Source organism: Agelaius phoeniceus, chromosome 4 (assembly GCF_051311805.1).
Source record: "Agelaius phoeniceus isolate bAgePho1 chromosome 4, bAgePho1.hap1, whole genome shotgun sequence".
Lineage (NCBI taxonomy): Eukaryota > Metazoa > Chordata > Aves > Passeriformes > Icteridae > Agelaius > Agelaius phoeniceus.
Window position 1 is genome coordinate 63633520 of NC_135268.1, and position 22876 is coordinate 63656395.

Consider the following 22876-nt stretch of genomic DNA (forward strand, 5'->3'; position numbering starts at 1 on the left):
CCTGTACAGAGCCCAGATACGAATGAGGTTTTGTAAAGCATTCTCATGCAAAGATCAAAAGGAGATGATCCCTCCTGTCTGTGTGACAAGAGCACCAACACAGCTGCTGTTACAGCTCAAAGCTGCAAAAAACACTATGTAAACTTCCCAACCAAAGCAACTTGGCCTTCAAAATTCAGCCTTCAGAACTGGTCATTCCTCCAGCTCTTGCACTGGGGAGAGGGGACATGAGCCATGACCCTGTGGTACAAGAAAGTAACACAAGGTCACTTGATCTCCCTCCTGGCTTTGTGTGCACTCACTGTGCCACCCCTTGGAAGAGCTGTGGAATGAGTGTGCATCTTCAGGCAGGATGAGACCAGGATTAAGTCGTCCCTTAAACCCTCCTATCTTGTGTCTACAGAGAATCAATTTTTTGTAAATGCCTGGTTTTGTTTTCTTGGATGCACATTCCTGAAGCGTTTCCTTTCTCCCCATGGAACTCGCTTTTCACTGTAAATAAATCCCTGCCATGAATTGCTATTCCACCTTAAACCCCTGACTGCTGAAGTCATTTCTACTTACAACATAACACTAAGTAATGGAAAAATCTAGAGAATAAGTAAGGCTGCTTTTGGATTACCTGGTCTGCTGTAATGCTGAGGAGAATGGGAGGTGGGGGTGTACCGACCATAGCCCAGGGAGCCAGCAGAGCTGGGACTTGATGTCCTGTACTGCTTGAAAGATCTGTCATCTTGGTCACCCTTAGAGGAAGAGAGAAAACACAGGTTACTAGGGAAGAGAAGCAACCTCTCAAACAGGCAGAATATGCCATCTCATGTGTTTCTGTGCTGTGTAGATGGCAGTCAGTGCTGTCCTAAGATCCCATGCAATTCTAATGGAATGAGGTGGCTTTCAGCACCTCCACCTGCAGAGTGACTGAATGAGCTCGGCCAAGTACCAGAGAATGGTCATGTTGCCAGAAAAGTCAGCACACACATAAATTTAAAATTACAATTTAATTTGAAAAGAACTGTAAAAGTGTTGCTTCAGGACAATGTAATTTCCTGAACAAATGAAATTGGGTGGAAGATGAGCTCAGGTCAGCATGACAGCATTATGGTCACTTTTTACCCATATGAATAGATGCATAATGGTTGCAGACAACACAAAAATCAGCATTTGCTGGTTTCACTACATCATGAAACTGATTGTGTATAAATTGCCCAGTGCACCACACTGTAACATGGTCATTAGCCTGAGAAATCCAATATAAACACATCAGCATTAATACTGCACCATTGTGCAGAGCCATTCATGCAATCCAATTCCCTCTAAACCCTTGGCTTCAACCAGCCAAAACCATGTACACACCAAGCCTCTGATTTTCAACAGCTAGTTAAACTGCAAATGCAATCTGCAAGTAGAGTCTTCCTAACAGTAAAAGCACTACTGAGTGAAATACATGGGGAAGTGACTTTGTGTAAACTTGCTATAAAAGCAAATTCAAATCTCCCCTTTTTTAAGACATGTGAGAATTGGCTTAAGTTCATATTAGAACAAATGAATGTAACCTGCAGATACTCTTTTATGGAAAGTCATACTCAAAAAAATGCTTCCCCTCTCCTGTTTTTCTCCAGTAGAAAAGAGTGAAGATATCCTACATCAAGTGTCAGTCACTTATCATGAATGCATACATTCATCTTTAGATGAATTTGGCTTCTCTGGGACTATCCTTGACTCTACAGAGATGTACAATATTCTCACATCTTCAGGTTTATCCTGTGAACAAGATGTGCTCCATCCCTTCAACATCACTCCAGACCTACCAGCTACATTTTCAAAAGTGGAAAATCAGTTTAGTATAGTGGCCAGCAGCATTATTGTTTTAATATCAAATTCAGAAGTAGTTTTACAAAAAAGCAAAGAACAACTGATGCCTTGCCAAGTGTGCAGTGTCCTGTAGGAATTCTGCCACCAACTCCTCTCAACATCCAGCTTGAGGTGTTTCCTTCCCACTGTACCTACATCGTGTAATACCCACTCTAAAATTTGTGGAGAGAATTACAAGCAGTATTGCAATGGCTCTACAAAGTCTTGTAATGATATTTAAATATCACATGAGTGCCAGCTAATGGTCTGTGATGTGTCCAGTTGTGTGACACGTGTATGGAACTCTCCTCTAACAAAAAATGCCTGCAACAAAACTGGTGACAAGTTTGCAGATGATGATGCCCAAGCACCTGATCACAGATACCTCAAAAAGAGACAGCAAGCACAGAGAAGCTGGATAACATGGGAGTATACACAAATCATGGCAGTCCCAACCTCCACACCAGTATCTCTTCTGGAACTTAATATTGGCAGTTTGGTAACTGAATTTAAAGGATATTGTTATAATCTTACAAAACATCAATTTTTCATATTGTTTCAGACCTTACCTTTGTGTACCTTGTGTCTCTGCAAGGAACAATCAACCTAGTCCATGTCACCAAATATTATATGAAACATGCTTTTATTTTTAAATTATCAAAAAAATTACATCTCTACTGGTTAACTTCTCTGTTAATCAGTTCTTAAAGTCCTTAATTCTCCATGATTACCAAAATTTTGCAGTGCATAAAATGGGATAATGGAGAAAATAGCCAGACCCATGATATGGAACTGAGTTACTATCTGGGAAAATACATTAAATGCTTTCACTGCTTCCAAAGTGATGTTTCTTGAAACAATGAATAACTTAATTAATGCACATCAAAATAGATCTAGAAGTTCAGGTATGTGCAAATGATTTAAAAGTAGGTGCACACAAATAGTATAAGTAGTTTAACTATTTGTGGAATAAAAAAATGAGAAGAATAAGAGAAGAGAAATCTATGCCGAGCACTAATTTGAATCAGCTCACACTGGCAGCTTTAAATGTGAACATAAATCATATTTCCCAATATAATTTATTCAGTAGAGCTTGAAGAAGTGACCACCATACAACCTTTATTTTGGAGCAGAAACATGGATGACAGTGGAGACAGATGCATACAGATGACAATCCAGAAGCAGAGCACGTATTGAACACAAGTAACACTCTGAAAATCATAAATTGTAAACCCCATGCACTGCAGAGGCAAGGGGCAAACCCCACATTTCAGACACTGCTGGTTAATAATATGACCAGGTTAATGCATTACAAAATGGGTCAGAATAGGACAACAAAGGCACTGGGGATTACCTCAGTAGGTGTTGGAGAGAGCAACTGAGGTGACTGCAAACAGCAACACACAACAAATTAGTGATACAAATTCATGCATGATGTTACTTGTGAGAAGAATTACTCTTAAAATATCACTATCCATGTATAACACATGATACAGTTAGGAAAAACACCTGTCAATTAAGTTAGGGCGATTTTTAAAATCTATTTTGAATTAAGTACATAAGAACTAATATATAAATATCTTCATATCTATCTTTGAGTGATTTCTCTACTACAGAATCCTGGGGTCTGGTGAGGCCAGTCCTGAGGCACAGAGAAGGGCAATAGGGAACTCCCAGTTAAACTGCCTGAAACTACACACAATCCCTAATTAAATCTGCATTGAAGGACCTCAAAAATCAGGACTAGAACTGACAGTTTTAAGGGAAAGAAAAATGCCTGCACTATTTATTTTCAATCAAACATCATGTAATTTGACAATCTGCTGCTAATTTTCCTTTCCAAATCAAACACTTTGTTTGGTTAGTGGAGCAAATAGACTGAAAGTACTGCAGCTGCAGGTAAGAAGCCAGGATGCTGAAATTTGGGAGACAGGATTTTTTTTCCTCCCTGGTAATATCAAGGATAATAAATAGTTGGAGCACCAGGAAATATGTTGGACTGCAAACACAGTCCATGTTTGGTCTGTGCACCTCTGCCAAGCCTGGATGTCACCAGGCACTTGAGAAGGGCCACAGCCATCAGCAGCACCAAAAGATTTTGACATAGAAAGGAAGTGATTGTGCTCCACTTGTTTAGGGTGAGGTAGGAGCTTTTGATTTTGTGAAATCAGAAACCCCAATACACCATTTAAACCCTCTACCAAATACAATTTAATTATTTTTGAGTACTTTACAATGGAGCTATCATGGTTCAGCACTGTGCAGAGAGGGCTGGGAAGAAAGTCTGCAGAATCTAACATATGCACTGCACTTCACCTGACAGTGGTACCTTAGTGGTACTGATTAAGTGTAAAAGGTGCAAGTGATAGCATGACTAAGGCTTTTATTAATATCATGACCATTAATTATAGCATTTATTTCTGCTCATTTACTGACACCTGGGGAGAACAAAGCAGACTTCCATGCTACACTGTATGGATATTGCTCATATCTAGCATATTGTAAAGGTTTAAATTGTAAAAAATTAGCTAAAAGCATAAAAGCAATCAGAAAGTCAAATGAAATGCAGGTACATTCAGAGAAGAAAAGCTAACTTGCATGACAGGAGTTATATACAAATATGTTTCACAAAGCCCAGAATTGGTATTAGTTATTAGTATTGTGTTAAATTAGATTTCATTAGCACAAACTGTATCATATTAGCTCTGCATATGAAAAGGTTGAAGTGCATGCATGACATGAGGATGAAGTTAAGTAAGGGACAGTTGAAAGAAATTTGTACACAGGAAAGTGATACCATTGTTTTGTTACCAAAATAACATGATACACTTTGTTCAAAAAAAAATAAATCATGAAAGACATTTGGCTTTGCTTCTCATTTTTGCATTGTAATTAGCAATGGCTCTTGTTTCCTACCGCATGCAGAACTACTCCCATGGAAAAACATTTTAATTACATGTCATGTCTTTAAAAAAATGATAACAGAAAGCAATGTTTTAATTTCTATAAACTAAAAAATGAAAATAACAGAAATGAACATCTTGGGTTTGGTTGTTCTCTTTTTTTTTTTTTTGGAAGTCATTGGGAATGAATGGATGACATGACTCAATTAAAATTAACTAGAGCTACAAAAGTTACATTTAAAAAAAAAAAAAACATTATGCACATGTTAATAGTCTTTGGCAACATGTTCAATGATGCACATAAAACCTGAAACTCAGAGTAAAAAAATACCCATGTTTCAGTACCTCCCCGTAACTATGCCTGTCATCTGAAGAGTAACTGATATATGGAGAATAGGAGATCATATCTGGGCGGTCAATGTTATAGATGGCTTTATTTTTAGGAAGAGCAGCCAAGTCCCTGTAGTCAAGAATTTCATCTCCAAGCTTTGCCTAAGAAAAGGAGGAAAGAAAGCAGTGAGAATAAGAAAGAATATGAGCAGGATGCAATCAGACAAGGAAAGATAAATGTAGGTAGAAAAGTCATAATCAACCACTTTTTTTGTTTGTGAACTTTTAAATCTCTTGTATTTACTACACTATGCTAAATGTTAATGCTGTTTTCTTTTATATACTGTTGCCTTTACCTTGCCACTGGCATTTGGCTAACAGGAGTAGCATGGCATCATTCCAATTCCCTGGTTACATCCCACTTACTGCTGGATGCCCAAACAGATATAGGGGACAGATACTGTAGCCTTTTTCAGGCAAAACACACTGAATTTTGAAGTGGTTTTGGTGTGCAGAATTCCCTTGCTGTAAGCAGTAGTGAATAATCAAATATGTATTTCCAGCATATACTCTCCAGATGCTGAAAAGCATTAATCAGCTCTTTGATCTTTCCCATGCCCTTGTCTCCCACAGCTTCACCTCCTTTCCTATGTCCAGCAGCCCTTAATTATGGGTCACAAACCAGCAGATGATGGATTTGCACCATGGTGGAAGATCACAGATGCCACTCAAGCCAAGTTCAAATCCTCTCATGAGGCTCACACAACCAACAGAGGGAAAGGACTGTGCTGGTCCCTGTTCTCCTCCTACCACACATATTCCAAAAGAGTAACTTATTACCAAGCTGCCACATTTGCACAGATTACCTTTAGGATAATTGCACCAAAACTGTCTCCAGCACATACAGTGTTGTAGATATGACAACAAGTTGGCCACACTGAGAGTGGAGAAATGGGCAACATAATGGTCTCATTCCCACTTCAAGTTTTGCAGAAGGATAAGCTCTTTGTTGGCAACAAAACAATGAGTGAATCTTGCTATGCTCTTAAAATCTCAGTATGATCAGCTATAAAATTGTAATAATGTTTTCCACATGCAAAAATACAAAAGTATCCAGATTTATGTGTGCAGTAATTCTGTTTTTTCTTAGTATGAGCTAAGAAAAGTTCAATAGATTTTCCAGGGAAGTTTTCTATCAGGTTAATAATCCAGGAAAAATTTAATCAACAACTTCCAGTTACCCCTTTTTCTAAAACAATGCATGAATTTGTGCAAACATAAACTGCATGAAAAGAAGGAAGATTACTCTTGAATAAAAAAGCAGAACCAGGTGCCATCACCATCACATATTCCCATCCTCAAAACTAATGAAAAAATATGTTTTAACCATGTACATGATTCTTCAGCCATCTACAGATCTCACTCTCTTTGCAGCTCCTTTCAGAAGCTGAAGAGCAATGAAATATCCCCTTAATGAAAGTAAGTCCCTCCCTGCTGAGAAGGCAGCAGAGAGCTCTGGTGCAGAGACAGCTAATGCAAAGGTAAAGAATCTGTCTGTCCCATCTGTCCCAGAAATACTTTGGGCAGCATTATACCTACAAGGAAGGCCAAAGAGGCTGTGATTTCAGTTAAGGTATCCCGGTTTTTGGCCATTATTCTAGTGAATCCAAAGTAGTTCAGAACTGGGAATATTTAAATCTGAATTACAGTAATTTTGGCTCTCCATGTAGATGTGCAACTTCCCATTAGATTTCAGATGTCAGAGGAGTAAAACTTAACTTATTATGTAATTCCTTTCAGTTTAGATATAACAATGTGGGCAAATTTGGATGAAGAAACACCTTAGGGATATAGCTGCTTTCTAAACAATTCTTCAAAACATTGAGTCTACACAGTATTTTTATTTTATTTGTTTCACCTACATTCAATTATGTGAATGGAGTTCAAATCAGCTCAGGAAAGCTCAAATTACAGCTGAGAGGCTTCAAGCCATTTCTTCAGTAATTTGGTATTTAGGGTTCTGGTAAAACCATGCTGTAAGTATAGAGTATCTGTTTCATTTGGAATATGTAATTTTACAAACATATAATTGTGAATATGATCTGTATAAAAATATAGTGTGATTTCTATTCCTTGTATGAGAGCACATATAACACAGCTATGTAAAGTAATGTAAGCCTTCCAGTTGGATATATTAGGTTGGAGCACCTAATTCTGCCTTAATAAAATTAAGCAAAGTATAAAGCAGGACTTTTATTTTAACATTATTTAATGGCATAATTTAGAAATCAACACATTTTTAATTAGGAACTCCAAGAGGCTGCCAGCACTAGGGCAAATTTCAGTCTGGATATAATGAAGTCATCCCTACAGGTCATGAAAAGATGCCCATTACCTTCAAAAGACACTGGCCTGTGCCCTCTCTCAGTGCAAGAAGACACCAAATTCTGTTATCAGTAGATGAAGAAGAAGTGGTATGGCTTTAGTAAACCATCTGTATGAGGCACATTCACATTTATGTCAAAAAAAAAAACCCCTTTTTTCACCTTTCCCTATGTGACCACACCACCACAGCCCAGAGGCACAGCTGCCCTGCCATGGGGTGGTGCCCATGATGATGTTCAGCACTGCTCTGACCACAACAAACTCACAGTTCCTAAGCTGGAACTGTTTGCTCTAAACTCTTCTGTCCATGAAATACTCCACAGAGCTCACCAGCTGGTAAGGTACAATTTTACTACAGGTTTAATGGCTGGATCTATGCTACTGCTGAAAGCTGCTGCCCTGTGTGCACCATCCCACCCTGTTCTGCCTTCTACACTAGCATTAGAAGTCATGTAGACAGCTTGGCTTTTTTGGGGTTTTTTTTTTTTGCCTCTTTGGTTGTCTGGAGGTTTTTCCTGAGTTATTGTTTAGCTCAGTCTGGCCTCAAATTTGACTGCATATCTCTGTGTACACACTAGTATTAGCAGCAAAGAGGGGATGGGAAGGCACAGCCAGAGAGGGACAGGGCTGCGTGCGGGTGGGACCTTCCTTTCAGTGGCAGCAAGAATTTAGGTTTGGCAAAAACAGCCACAAAAGCACACAAGGCAGATCTTGAGCATGTCTGTATGTCATAACAGTCCTGTAACAGAAAACACATGTAAAAACAGATAGCCAAGGGACCATTGTGATAATATAGAAGTCTCTAACATGTTTTTAATTCTCTTTACTTTCCTGTTTCTGAAAGCCAAAATAGGATTGATTAATCAATCAAAATCAAGTTTTGACAATTAAGCAGTGAGAGATGGGACAGACAGAACAAGAACTTGCACTGCTCTGGGGAGTCTTTTTTTCTGACTGACTCATATTGCTAGTCAACTTTATTCTTTCCCAGTCCCAGCTGTATATTACAGTAAAAAACATCAGGGTTGTGTGCTGATTTAATGATAGCCTTTAAAAACAAACAAGCACACAAACAAAACCAGAAAAGGAGAATGGAGGTTCATCCTTGACTTTTAACAGCCAGTGAAGCATGTTTAAAGTTGTAACACAAACATCAATAAAAACAGTATCATCCTGCAGTTAGATAAATGTCTCTAAAAACATATAAATCTTAGGAGAATTCTCATGCTTAAAAACACAATGAGATGGTCCCTGCCTGAAAAAAAAAGAGCTCATCTGACCAAAGAAAGTGCTTATATGATAATAGGCACCCTGCACAATGAACTGTCTTCACAATGACATTTCTTGGCTGGTAATACACCACTGGAATTCAGCAGCACTCAGAGTCACAACAAGCATCTAGAGAAGGGGCACTTGTTCCACTGCAGGTTCAATCTTACTCAGATAAAGCCCATTCAAAATAACTTTTATTTGAGGAAAAAAGACAAGTTTAGATCCAAAGCACTCTTTTGCTTGCCTCTATGTAGGAGATAAAAGCCCTTAGTATTTGTATAATAACCTCTCTGGAAGTCAATTGCATCTCCAGCAAGTTTCTCACTATATGGCTCTAACTGATGAGGATGGCCTGCATACCTGAAGGATACTTGGCCAGGAGAAAGAAAAGCCCTGGAAATGCTCAAGTCCTGCAAGAGATATCTGCATGGATCATACCACATTTGCATTTTTTATCTATTGCTGGTAGCCTTGAGAATTTGAACACTACACTACAGAAATTTTGATCCTGAATTGAAAAAAAAAACCCCTAAGATTTTATTATACTTGTTATTTTAAATTCTCTCAATGAGCTTTTCAGAGTGCCCCATAAACCATAAACACATCAAAGGTCCTCTGAGTGAGGGACTGGCATTTGGCACGGGCAGAGTCCTGCAATCACACACATGAGAGTTCCCATGAGCAAGCAGATACAGGCTCAGGAGCTCAATTTAAACAAGTTGTGCTCAAATCTAAGCTTGTAATCTACCTGTGGGATGTATACTGTTTACTTAAACTTTTCTTTTCAGAAAGAACTGTGGTATTCTGCTTGCTTTGGTATAAGCCAGCCCTAGCTGTAGTGTAAGTGCTACAAATACACCACAAAATATAGGAGGAAAATGCCAGGATCCTGTAACAGCAAATGCAGTATTCAGATATTTTAAACTTGAGAAAATAATTCCATTTTAGAGGAATCATCAGCTGCAGTGCTTTAGAGGCACTAACTTTCCATATAATGTGCTAAATTGTAGGAGGAAGCACGAGGTTTTCCCCATCCCACAGAACAAATTTCACTGGGAAATACTCACATAGATCACACGGCTTGGGGAACCTGATGTACTTGAAGCAGGTACAGAAATAATACTCTCAGAGGAAGTCCTAGTTTCCTATGGCAGGAGAAGTGAAATAGATAGGAAATACAGGAGAGTCAAAGATAATATAGTAGTTATTTGGAAAAAAGCATACAAGGCATTTAATTTCATTCAATCTCTACCACTCAAAAATGACGTATTATAGAGAGCTCAAAATATGGAATTAAAAATAAAAGAACACTTGCAGACAGTCAATTTAACCTTTCAAAAGTGCAGGAATTGTTTTACACATGGTTTTCTTATCCCTTCTTCAGAACAAAATGGCCCAGAGCATTTCTGGGATGGCAGGACAGCCTTTGGGCACTCTCAGAGACAGTTACAAGACAATACAGTGGCAACATTTTTACTCCAAATTTATGCCATCAAACCATTTTACATTGTGACTGGACATGTCACACTGCCATGCCATTTACTCACAGTGAAACATGGAAAAGGATCATTTAAGACAGTCTAATTAAACACCTCTTCTGCATAATTAAAGCACTTTTCAGTTTTCCAGAACTTGCATAAATGACATGAAAGTGTCATTGATACACTGATGTCATGTACAAACCATGAGGTCCCTACAGGACACTCAATGCAGAAGAGAAAAATAACTTTAGAATAATTACATTATTCCAATGTTTTGAACCCTGTTGAAGTCAAATGGCAGTTTTGGGTAAAGCTCAGGATTCCCAGATAAAGCTTCAGGGTTTCTTTCTGTGTCCTAAGCATGGTCATGGGCATCTGGCCCAAGGCAGCCAAGCTTGAGCAGAGGGATTGGACAAGATGACCTCCCGAGGTTCTCTTGGAGCTCTGGGTCTTTCCAAGGACAGACAGGAGGTGAGTCCTTTTTTCCTGACACCCCTAGAAGAGCCCAATCCTGGTTTTCCATTGGCACCAAGGTCACTGGGGTTCCCAGCATGAGCCTTGCACATTTCCAGTAACCTCTTTGGACTGCCCAAGTGGAAACCAGTAACAGGTGCTGCTCTTCAAGGGTCCTTACAGGGAGCAGTAAAGCTCAATATCTCCCTCCATGACCCAGACAGGAGGATTGAGCACATCCCTGGCAAACCTGCAGATGACAGCCAGCCACGTGGTGGGGACAACACGCTGGAGGGAAGGGATGCCATCCACAGGGATCCTGATAGGCTTGGGAAGAGGGGCCATGCAAACCACATGAAATTCAACAAGGCCAGTGCAAGGTCCTGCACCTGGCAGGGGAATCTCCAGTGCCACCTCCACAAACTGGGTAGTGAAGGGAGAAGAAGGACTTGGAGGATACTGGTGGCTAAAGAATTGGATATGAGACATCTCACATCTCACACATGTTCTTCTCTTCATGACCCATTACCCCTTTTAGTACCCCATCCACACCTGCTCCACACCATCTCCCAGCTTTTTCAATAAAACCTCACACCTTTGTTGACCCTATTGTCTCTGTTAGTTCATTTTCTGTACTACACATTTTTCTTCTTCTTCCACCTACCTCTTTTCCCTATATGCCTTTTTATAAACCTTCCTTTCCCTTGCTGCTTTGATTTCTCCTGTCTTTTCCAGCATCCTCCCTTCTGCTTAAAATCTCACTCTCCCATCATCTTTCTTTATGCTGTCACTCTCTTTCACAACTTCTTTTTCCCCTCCACTCCATCTTCAAAGTTTTGGAGCATGCTGCCACTTTCTCCTCTTGCCTTTGTCACCTACTTCAATTACATGCTGTTCATGTATCTATATATAGGAAGATAACTTAAAAACAACAAACTGCAAGGTCGAACAGTAGATTTCTCAAGCAGTAGATCTCATTCCAGACATTACAAGTTATGTTGAAAAGTTCATTATTACTCTCTTAAAAATGGCATCCTTCCTTCTGGTTTTATTTTTTCAATAGTGAACATAAAGATCAGAAAATAGGAAAAACTCCAGGAAAAAGAAAAACTGCTAGTCTTGGGAAAATTATTTGATATTCAGAGCTTGTCATAAACAACACCAAGCAATCACTTCCCAAACACATGGGTACAAAAACTACAGCCAAGATCCCTTAGGGTAAAGCCCAAACAAGTTTGGTTTTATTTTCAAGCTGTAATTTAGTCAAAGTTGGACTTTCTGACACACCAGATTTAACAATCTTTTTATGGATGCTGCCTGCTGTTCTGACTTGTCCCATGTGCCTTCCTCCAAGCCTTGAACCAAAGCAGAGCTTTTTTGAACAAGGATACCAAGGGTACCACTTGGAGCATCAGAGAACATCAGAAGTGAAAAACCCACACTTGGCCTCTACATTAAATGAGATAGTTGTAACTCATTCCCACCACTTCAGAAGGATCATTAATTCTTCATATCCTAGGGACAGCTTATTTATCTGCTCATCTTCTGCCAGAATTCCCCCCCCTTTTCCCCTTGCACACAGAGAGGTGCACAACTTAAGGAGGTACTTAAAGCCAGAGATTAAATTAAATTGTGGCTGGCTTGCCAACATTTTAGAAACAAATAATGAAACAGAAACTCTAAGGAAATTTTTTTTTTGTAAAAACAAATAAAGTCTCCTCTGATCTTTTAAGTTCAGAGCCACATGAGAAGAGGTCATAAACTGATAACATCATAATCAGGCAGAAGTTAAAAATTAACCTTTTTTTTCTTATTCATGTTTTCACATTTTTACTTATTTAGCTTATACATATATATATATAACTCTTAGGTCAACACTCTCCTTCATCTATGGCTTTAATCACTGATTAAAAGTAGAGTACTTATATTACATGATTACATTTCATTAGCAAACTGGATTCCCATTAGTTAAGATTTAAAATTATAGTAGGGAGAATTTTCCAAACACTTCCATCCATACCTGATGAAAAAAAAAAAGATAGAGAATAATATGGCAATCAAGTAAGATTGGGTAAAAAATACAGGTTTTTTACCTTGTTTTTTTCTTCAGCCTTTGCAGCCTGTCTACAAACTGGATGCCAAATGGATGTTCCTGCAAAGTAAATTGAAAGTTCTACTTAATTCAGTTCCATAATAAGAACTATAAAAAAGTTCAAAATAAGAACATTATTAAACCCTCCTATAATGTTTTATAAGATGTAGGTTACTGACTAATTCCCATCAGTGCAGGACACTTTCAGAGGTCAAGAGGACAGCCCCTCATCCCACTGAGCCTCATCATAGACATTTAAAAGACTTCAGAAAGCTACATGTACCTCAATATGGCAGATCAACATCAAAATCTGAGTCCTAACGATGTAATATGGGATCTCTGGAGCTCCACCAATCCAACCTCCTGCTCAGGGAGCTCCCATTACAGCAGGCAGGGCTGTGTCCAGCTGGGCTTCGCTTCTGTTTCATGGTAAATTTTGTCTTTATATATAGTTAGAATTTCCTACACTCCTGTAATACATATTCCTGTAGTAGTAGGCTTGGCTCATACCCAGCATGCCATGGTGGGATGGAATTATGCACAGCACTGTGCCTTGTCACCCTAGCTGAAAATCTACTCTATCATTTATTCACTGTTCCAATCTTGTCCTTCCCACATGTTTGTCCACGTACACTTCTAGCTACTAAGGAACTGCATAAACTCAGGGGAATGTCCATCATGGAGGAAGCAGGAGATACCAAATGAACCAATTCTCTCTTGCATACAGGTATTGAAATGAGCATCTTAATGAAAGTAAACAATAAGTGTGAGACAAACTTGAATAGTTTTGCACTAGTGACAAAGGAAAAAACTATTTCAAAAAGTTGAACATGACGTTTAAAATAGTGTTCACTAGAAGTGGAATGTGCATAATGATATAAAATAAAATAGTCATTTGCAAGTCTTAATAGTAAGAAGAAACTTTTATGTTTTTGCCAGTCTGAGCCCAGACATGGCACAGATAAAAGCTCCAGAGGTAAACAATGTGAGTGCACTACAACTTCTGCCTGACTAAACTGGAATCTGAGAACCTCTGCACAACAAATACTTAATGTTTATACTGGGTGGGGAGTATCAAGAAGAGTTATTGAAAATGCTTTGTTTTCACAGCAGTTTGATAGTTTTCTAACTAGTGGATTTTGGAAACAAGATAGAAACACAGTCTATTTCCCAGAAGACAGATGGAGATCATTAGAATTTATTTCACAAAAATAACTCAGATGAACCCAGACTCTTGAAGTAAAAGAGTACCTATAAGAACAGACCAAATAAATTATGTTTACTAAGTTACTGAGATTTTTTGTTACTGAACGACTAAGAAACATTTTTATAGCACCTTTAAATTTAATGCTAAGTTCTCTTCCACTTACAAGTGGATTTGAGTTTCCCTCATTTGTCCCATAAATTGCTTCAAATTATCCCAATGGATTTAAGAAGCATTTAGATTTTTTTTAATCTACTCCTGTCTATAGCCAAGCAACACTGTCTGGGAAACATTTTCACACTGAATAAAAAATGTCCTTTCACCCAGCAGCTGTCTGATGACCACTGTTTAGGCAGTCCAAATAACTGATTATAGATCTTTCATGGCATTAACACCAGTTTCTGATGGAAACTGCTCTCCATGTGAAGACAAAAAGGGCATGACAGTAAGCTGGTGTAAACATTCCATGCACCAGAAAATACAGTAAAATAGATCCAAATTAAGAGAACCTGAGCATACCTTGCTATTATTTGAACTAATTATCAGAACAAAACCTAACAAATATCCACCCTTACAACAAATGGAACTTAAAAAGAAGATTGACTTGCAAACAATTTTCAGAAGGTTTGAAATCTAGAAACAAATTTGTAGTTTGATGTAATTTTTTAAAGCATTGATTAATTATGGGGTTTTAGCACAGCTAAGATCCTTTTCAAATGGAAGAACTGCAGCATTTTCTGGGTCCTGAGGGGAAATTCATGAGCACAGACAAGTATCACTATGCCCTTTAATGAGCTTGTTCTTGTTGCAAACCAAAGTGACAACAGAATTGTCATTTAAAATAAAGTACTAAACCATAATTAGATCTTACTGAGACCACTGCTGTGTTCTAAATAAAGTCTAACTTTTCCAGCTTAAGGAAAAATTTCCAAGTACACTTTTAGAAAACCATGGACAATTGAGAAGTTGTAAACACAGATCTGGGCAGGCATGTGATTTTAGGATAATACACCAGCCATGCAGTTCCTACATCCTACTGAGTTTCTCTTTTCTGCTTTCCTTTGAAAAGACAATGCCAGTCAAAGACATATACAAAAGCCTTTATTTTCTCTGGTGTTTTCCCCTGTATTTAACTGTGTAAGCGGTTTTCTTTGATCAGTTTAGTAGAGCTAGAAGTTGCTACATATGAAGGATTTCAGCTCATGTGTTAAATGACTTTTTTTCCCATTGCATACTCTATTGCACAAGTCCTTCTGTAACACTGAATTTTTCCTGTGCAAGCCTATGGTGTGGGCAAGAGAGCCAAGTGTAACTGTTTTATTCTTTGTTTGGTTTACCTTGAAGATACATTTCTTCTCCTTCTGCAAACATCTGATTGCACCTGACACATCGTGCGCAGGTTGGGTGATAATGCTTCTCTCCTGCCTGTTCAGAAAGAAGGTACAGATGATTAATATTGAGCAATTTAGCAGTTTTTCTTTCATTCTCTTGACTATGAATAATTTAATTAGTTAATGACAATTAGTTCAACAGTCTCCTACAACCACAATGCTGCTTTGTCATTCTAGACAATTCATGCTTTAAAATGTAATTATGGTCTTGCCTACACAAAGCAAAAAAAGTTCATGTGCAAAAGTTAAGTCTCTAAATTTACAGGACAGAAACAAATTTATGCAATGAACACATCTTCCCTGTAAACCAAGTACAGGGTAGCTTAAGACTTACCTGCATGAGCAATTTGGGAGGTAATAACCTTGAGCACAGATTTGCAACTCATATGTTCATCATGCATCAACTGAATACATAATCTTAATGCTCAGCAAAAACCATTCTGTGCAAAGAATGTTTGTAGCTGCCTTGAAAGTGTCTTGCAGATAACTTGTACTAAAGAGTTCCTTGAGGAATGACTGTAGCTGCCTACAGGACAGTAAGTCCAGAGCAGGCACCTCTGGGTACTGTGCACCCACACTTTCACATGGACAGGCCAAGAGTTTTGCCATCTGTTCAGAGATTAATCCACATAATTTAACACCACTGTTTTCATTGACTGGAATGAGAACAGGACTGAGCCCTCAATTTGCTCAGAACTGCTCAGTAACTTGCCAATTTTCATATATTTAAATTCTGAATTACCTGCAACATTGGCTTGAGCCAATCACAATAAAAGCACTCATGGAGTTGTGCTCTGCTGAGTGAACAACATGGGCCAGTCCCTCCAAACTGCACTCCCATTCCATCTTTCCAATGTCACTCACAAAACAGAGTTCAAAGTCCCAAAGACAGCTCTTGCACATGCTCCCAGCACTCCTCACTCTGCAAAATCCCTATGGAACTGAAAGCCAGATCTTGGCATCTCCTTTCTCTTCTTTGACCCCACACTCCTCCATGCCAGACAGAATTACCCATGGTTTAAATGGCTTAAGGCCAATGCCATCTCCACTAGGAACAAAAACCAGGAGACCAAGCAACTCTACAGCTTAGAACTAAAGTAAACTAAAACCTCAACTCAAGATTAAGCTAAGCCTGATTTTTGTAGAAATTCTCCTGAAGTTAAAAAAATACAAATTTTGGTGCATGTAGGATGTCTCATAATCTGCTTACCTGAAAAACATTGCAAGTGCTACTAGGGTTAGGGATGCCTTTAAGAAACTACTATCAACTATTGCCCCACTGCCTTCAGCATGTCAACAGGCTCTCACAGCACTGCAAATCCCCTTCTATCAATGTAGAAAATTAGCCCTGTTACTATGAAGGTGACTTTTCTAAGTCTTTCTTATTCACTAAATTTCAAAGCTTTCAGAGGCATTTTCATTAAAGAATGTAATCTGTGGGAGGGGGCTATTTTGCCATTCACAGTACCAATCACAGGAATGCAGTAATTCTAGGTTAAAGAATCTCTGGTATCATTGCATCAATGTTAACTTGATTCACTCCTGAAAACCTGCTGCAGCATTTCAGATTGGCAACAAAGAGCAACACATCACATCAGAATTGCCATTTTGAAAACAGCTCTGCTCCAGTTCACTCTTTTTATGTTACCATTTGTGCAGATTTCAGAATGATTTTTGCAATTTTAGACATGGAAGGTGGTCACTAATATCTGTGATAACACCTTTAAAGTACCAGACCACAAAGTATCAGCATTGAGTTTAAACTTCTGATTTAAAATTGCTCGCCCTAGTGCAGGTATTAAAGCACGGAAGAGTAATTATCACCAGACAAACTTATGTTTGGTGTATCAAATTGAAAAGAAATACAATTTCCCTTGGAAATGCACAAACATTGCTAATGGAATGCATAACCTCAATAACTCAGCTGATTTAGCACAGATGATACAATTCCCAGGCTGACATTCTCTAATGGAATTAAATTACTTCTTTGGTAAAATAAACTGCCGGGACAGATTCTCAAATAACCTGGATGCATCACAGAACAAAGTCTATTTCCCTAAATTTAACAGTACAACCAAATATATAATTTTAATTCACTTAGTGAACTCACTTGTATAGTCAGCAATATCAACTAGTATAGAATGGCACAGAAAGACCTCTTTGATGACATAGACACAACTGTAACAGAAAAATTGGGGGAGGAAAGTACAGTGATTCTTTTGCTGATGACCACACCAGGAGAACTCCAATGGATTTTGCATAAGTATCTCTGAATTAAAATGGCACAAACTCAAAAATTTTCATATAAGTCTAAGTGCTGACAGTGACTTTTGTTGCCCCTTTTAATTTTTTTTGGTCCTTCTTCTAATCAAAGCACAGAAGACAAGACATAGCAGATACTTCAACACTTGGAAGTATTTAAAAAAGACCACCCTATATTTCTAAATGAGAGGTGCTAGCTGACCCTGAGGCTGGGCAGCTGATGCAGGAATTAACTAACACTATTTATTGATATGTGTATGCAGTTACCCTGATTAGATATCATAAAATATATTCAAACCTAGGACCTGAGTCTGAATCATAGAGTCCCTTAGGTAAACACCAAGGAGGCTTTTACCAGTGCCCCTTTCTCCTGTCCCTTTCAGGGGCTTGCTCTCACAGATGAACAATTGGTTCCAGCAGAACCCAGCTATTTTATAAGCTTAGAGCAGCAAATATTATATGGTTTTGGTTTATTTGTAATAAAGGCTTCATCATTTTTTTCTCTTCTTGCTTATATTAATGTGAGGTAGTTCAATGCAGCAAACAAATTTCTAACCATATGGTTACTTCTTCCTTGCACAGTTTGAAAGCTTAGTTTGACAGATTGTTGTCTCAGTGTTTAATAAAACACCAACACACTCAGAGCACAGAAGAAGCAACATTCATCTCTGAGAGATCTCTTACAGTTCAAGTGATAGTTTCTAAAAAACCTCCTCAATATCCTACATTTGCTTCAAGACTGCACCAGGTCTTTGTGCCCAGGAATCCAGATGTGAAGATAGTATTATTGTGAAGATTAATTTTCAGCTGAGATTACCTCAAACCTGAATAGCAAAGTGTGTCCTTAGTAATAATACAGTACATATACTAACAATTTATTTTTTCTTCAACTGACCTTGAACCAGCTTCCCACAATCACCAAATTGCACTCTTTAAATGGAGTCAAAACAATCCTCAGCACTCTGAGACAAAGCATTATGAGTTACTTCTTTCCCTTTAGGTATAAGAGACCCCTTTGAATGTGAAGTCTCCTCTGCAGGAAGGAAGAGCCTTCTGGGCTGATCAGCATGAGGAATGATGTTGATCTGGGCTGATGAACACAGACCTCCTGCAGTCCTTGCCCTGAGCACAGGGACCATTTCAGTGCTGCAACCTGTCCTACAGTACATTGACAGACAAACTCATCTTCACTTAAAGCAAGTGCTGCAACCTGTCCTACATTGACAGACAAACTCATCTTCACTCAAAGCAAGACCAGAGAGCTCTGCAACAAAGTACATACAACCACCTTTTCTCATTTCTCATAACTTGAGGGCTTGAACTAAGCAAAAGGAGAATAAAGCTGATGTGGCAAATGTGAATCGCATTGTTCAAAGCACAATTTGGAGACAGTAAGGGGTGTTACTCAAAAATCTTCAGAACAGTATGATCACCAGGCCTGGAAAACATGCAGCTCTAGCAAAACTAGAGCAGTTCATACCAAAAGGAATAGCTTTAACTAGTTAAGTTTGAGTTTTAAATTAGCTGTCATCACCCAGGAAAAGTATATTACATTACTGCAGACAGCTCAGCAAAAAGCTCTGCTCATTTTCTGGCTATGGCTGCCATAAGTGATGAAGTGGCAGAATATATAAAAGATGATATGCACAATAACTGTAACTCTACCACAATGGCATTGCTTGTCTGATGTCTCATGCTGTTTCTAGAAGTGTGATTGATATAATTTTTTACAGCAGCTGATGAGCGACAATTGCTTATGGATTGACACATGAGAAACTGAGCAGCCTAAAGCTCAGAGTGAGCTGAGTCCTGGAAGGAAGACTCAAGATTTCTGATGTCTGATTCATCACTGAAGTCTAAGTACATCCTCATTACATTATTCGATGAAGTAATTAGTAAAAGGAAGATAGAAAGTACAGAAAATGGTTTAATATACTAGATAAGCTTACAACTATCTGATTCTTTTCCTAAGAATTAAAAGCTATCAGCAAACTTCTTCCTGTAAAAATGAAAAATAATAACAATAAAAAAAAAATCTATCTTGTTACCAAAATGCATAAGGGTAATTGACATGTTTTATTGCAGGGAGTAAGGAGTTTGTGGAAGTGACAAAAGGTTAAATTGCTGCAATGTTTCAATTGTATCAAAGCATATTTTCCATTCTGAGTGTATAATACAATATAGTTGCTATAATAGTTCCTCATTACCACTAAGTGTTGTCTATTGAAGCAGTTCCAAATCCTGCCAACTTCATATTCTAAAATCCCCAAGTCAAGTCCTAACTGTACCCTACCCTGAACAGAAATAATGAAAAACAGCCTACAAAACACTGAGCTGAGGGGTATGCCAAGGCATGGTCCAGCTGCCTGACTCACAAACAAAGCCCTCAGAAGACTGGTATAAAGCATTCTTAGTTAAAAGCCTTTCACATGGAACAAATTTGCTGGAGAGTTGTGTCATCACCAGACAACCACCTGTCCAAGCAAAGGGAAACAGGATAAAGCACAAAACCACTGACAGCCAATAAGCCTTCCCATCAGGCAGCTTCTCAATCTGAAATGAAGCTTTAAACATCTTATAGAAGACCTAAGACTTGATTTGTGTTGCTTTTTAAAGTGGAGAGAAGCTACTGTTTGTATGGGATGGGAAGGGTAAAAATACTTAGGCAATGTAGGGATGGGTAAAAGTGTAAAACTTGGATTACACAATCAATTATTCTCTTTTGTATATTTTGTCTCCATCTCCTGATTAATGTCCATTCATATGGACATTTCCATTTTTTCATTAAAGAACACTGATATTCCTTCAGGTAAACTTCATAGCACAGGAAACAGAAATAGAATTCAGTTTAAAGACAGGAAGTTTGCAAGCAATCAAAGAATGATAGAGTCATTCATCTAATCCAACCTCCTGCTCAAAGCATGGTTGATACTCAATTCAGATCAGTCTGACTAGGAATTTTTTCAGTTGAATGCTGAAAACCTTCAAGGATGGACACTGCACAACCTCTGAGAATATTGCTCCAACAGACAGTAGTTATTCTTAGTTATTAATACTGATTTTTTTTCCCTTTTTCTGCAGTCAGAACCTCTCTGTTTTAAATTTATGACTCCTGCCTAAATCTATGACTTTAAATTTAGTTGTCTCCTGCCCTCCCACCATGTGCCTCAGTAAGGTGCTTGTCTCCACATATTCAAGGGCCTCCTCATAGCTATGGGAACATCACAGTTAGGTCCCACTAAAATCATCACTTTCCTAGGCTGAAAAAGTTCAGCTCCCTGAGCATCTCCTCAGGATATGTGTTCCAAGCCCTCAACTATCATGGCTGTCCTCCACCAAAATCACATTGCTAGTTCTTGCCTTCTGTGGAAGACTCCCTTAAAATCTGCTGTCTCTGTTCTGCTCCCATTATCTATCATTTCATACTTGCTTCATTATCTATCATTTTAAACTCAACATTGAGGAGCATGTACTTTCACTAGGAATTTTTTTTCAGAGTATATAAAAAAAAGGTGGAAAAGTGGAAAATCACTGAACTCCTTTAATGGAAATTTAATTCATCCTGTTTATACTTCTTCATTCATTCCCCAAATGATGTTTTTACTAAGATATTAGGCCCTTATGTGAATGAATTGTACTTTTTCTTAGGTGCCAGAAATGTACACAAAACTGATAATGAAGCACAGGTATAAAAAGGAACTCCACATATTTATCTTTATGAAATTTAATAAAGTTTATGAATGAAATACAGCATTTTGTTGTTTAATAGCCTAATCAGTCACTGCATTGATTTATAAAGGCAAATTCGCAATTTCTCTCAGTAAATGCAATTCCCTGACTTTGGCTGAGATAAGGTTTTAATTCCTGCTCCCAGAAGAACATGAGATATCTAATAACTCTCTGACCCAACAGCACAGAACTGGCTTAGAACATTTTTCTATCAAGTCAATTAAGCAAAGCAAATCAGAGGTTGTTCTTGCTTATTCCCACAGGTTAATATAACCCTCCTGCTTCTGGCCAGCACTTCAACTCACACTGCACAGTGTGCACTTAAATCCAAAAGGCAGTGTAACATCTAGGGCTCAGATGTTTGTCCTGTCTTTCTCTCAGGAGTACCACAAAGAGGTGCACAGCCCTGCACCATCAAGTGTTATCAATGGATGCACATACTGGTAACTCTGCCACTGCACCCACCTTGTGGCATATTACAAAGACTATACTGGCTTCCATAAACTGAATTCTACGGGTATATTCAAATTAGAGTGATGCTATTCAGAAAATAGCCTCTGTGCTTGGAATATAACACTCTGCTCAGTTAACAGCTTTAAGTGGAATCACATAAAACCTCCACTCACATTTCTAGCAAAGCCAGAGTTTTGCATATGAACAGAAGGACTCAAAGAATTACTCAGTAATAGTTGTACACAGTAATGATGAAGTTAGTAAACAGCTGTCATATCATCTACTGGGTTTGAAGGGACAGGCAGCATTGTAAAGGCAGAGGTATTTGGCAAAATGTCTATTGTTTATGTCATACAACAGTGTTGAGCAGAAAAAAAGTGTGAGAGCCAGAAATTAAAGACAGAATTCTGTGGAGAAAAACTCTCTCTAATTCTCTTAGTCACAGTGGACCTGACTCACCACTGACTCACTTCAACAGTCTGCCAGGGCAAATGAACCATTTTCATCAGGATTTACACCACTGTAAATGCAGTGTAATGTTCAATATCAATCATTCTCCTCATCTTCTCCATACTAGATTCATTTTTCATCCTACTAGATGCCAAGAAACAGTCACATGAAATGTTCACTACACACACCTGCAGCATTACCTACAGCTTTAGCAATCTCATATGTACAGTTGTTTCATGTTGTCTTGGTTCTGGCTCATCCTGCTGTGCTTTGCAGAGCCTTGAGAATTCCCTCCCACATTTGAGTCATTTTAATTGCTTCCCACACACTCCTTATTCTTCCAGGTATAAGGTGTAAATCAAATCAACAAGAACATTTATCTCAGAATGATAACAACTTACTATAAAACCCGACTCGCAGAAGAAGAAGTTTCTAATGGTTGTGGGAGAAAATAAAATAAAAGTAATTAAAAAACCATAAAGGGGATAATTGAGAAAAAATAAATAATAGAAGGAAAACTAGCACTATTACAACTGTAATCTCGTTCTGTGAGCTCTCCAAACAAGTTCTGGCTCAGGAGCAAATTCAGCCCTGCCAAAATCAGATAAAATCTGGAAGAG

At 38.4% G+C, this 22876-nt stretch overlaps 1 protein-coding gene across 8 annotated transcripts in view; it reads right to left on the reverse strand.

Annotated features, from left to right (window-relative positions):
- ABLIM2 (actin binding LIM protein family member 2) overlaps window positions 1-22876 on the reverse strand; it is a 131942-nt gene that overhangs the window by 35194 nt on the left and 73872 nt on the right. For 4 of the 8 annotated variants that reach the window (XM_077177760.1, XM_077177758.1, XM_077177756.1 and 1 more), the window contains exons 7-12: window positions 15309-15396; window positions 12769-12827; window positions 9809-9886; window positions 5100-5246; window positions 3206-3238; window positions 623-743 (exon numbers count right to left, since the gene is read on the reverse strand). In XM_077177760.1, coding sequence (XP_077033875.1) covers window positions 623-743; window positions 3206-3238; window positions 5100-5246; window positions 9809-9886; window positions 12769-12827; window positions 15309-15396 — 526 coding nt within the window. The remainder of the gene's footprint in view (window positions 1-622; window positions 744-3205; window positions 3239-5099; window positions 5247-9808; window positions 9887-12768; window positions 12828-15308; window positions 15397-22876) is intronic. The other 4 variants (XM_077177759.1, XM_077177757.1, XM_077177754.1 and 1 more) reach the window with 1 other exon arrangement.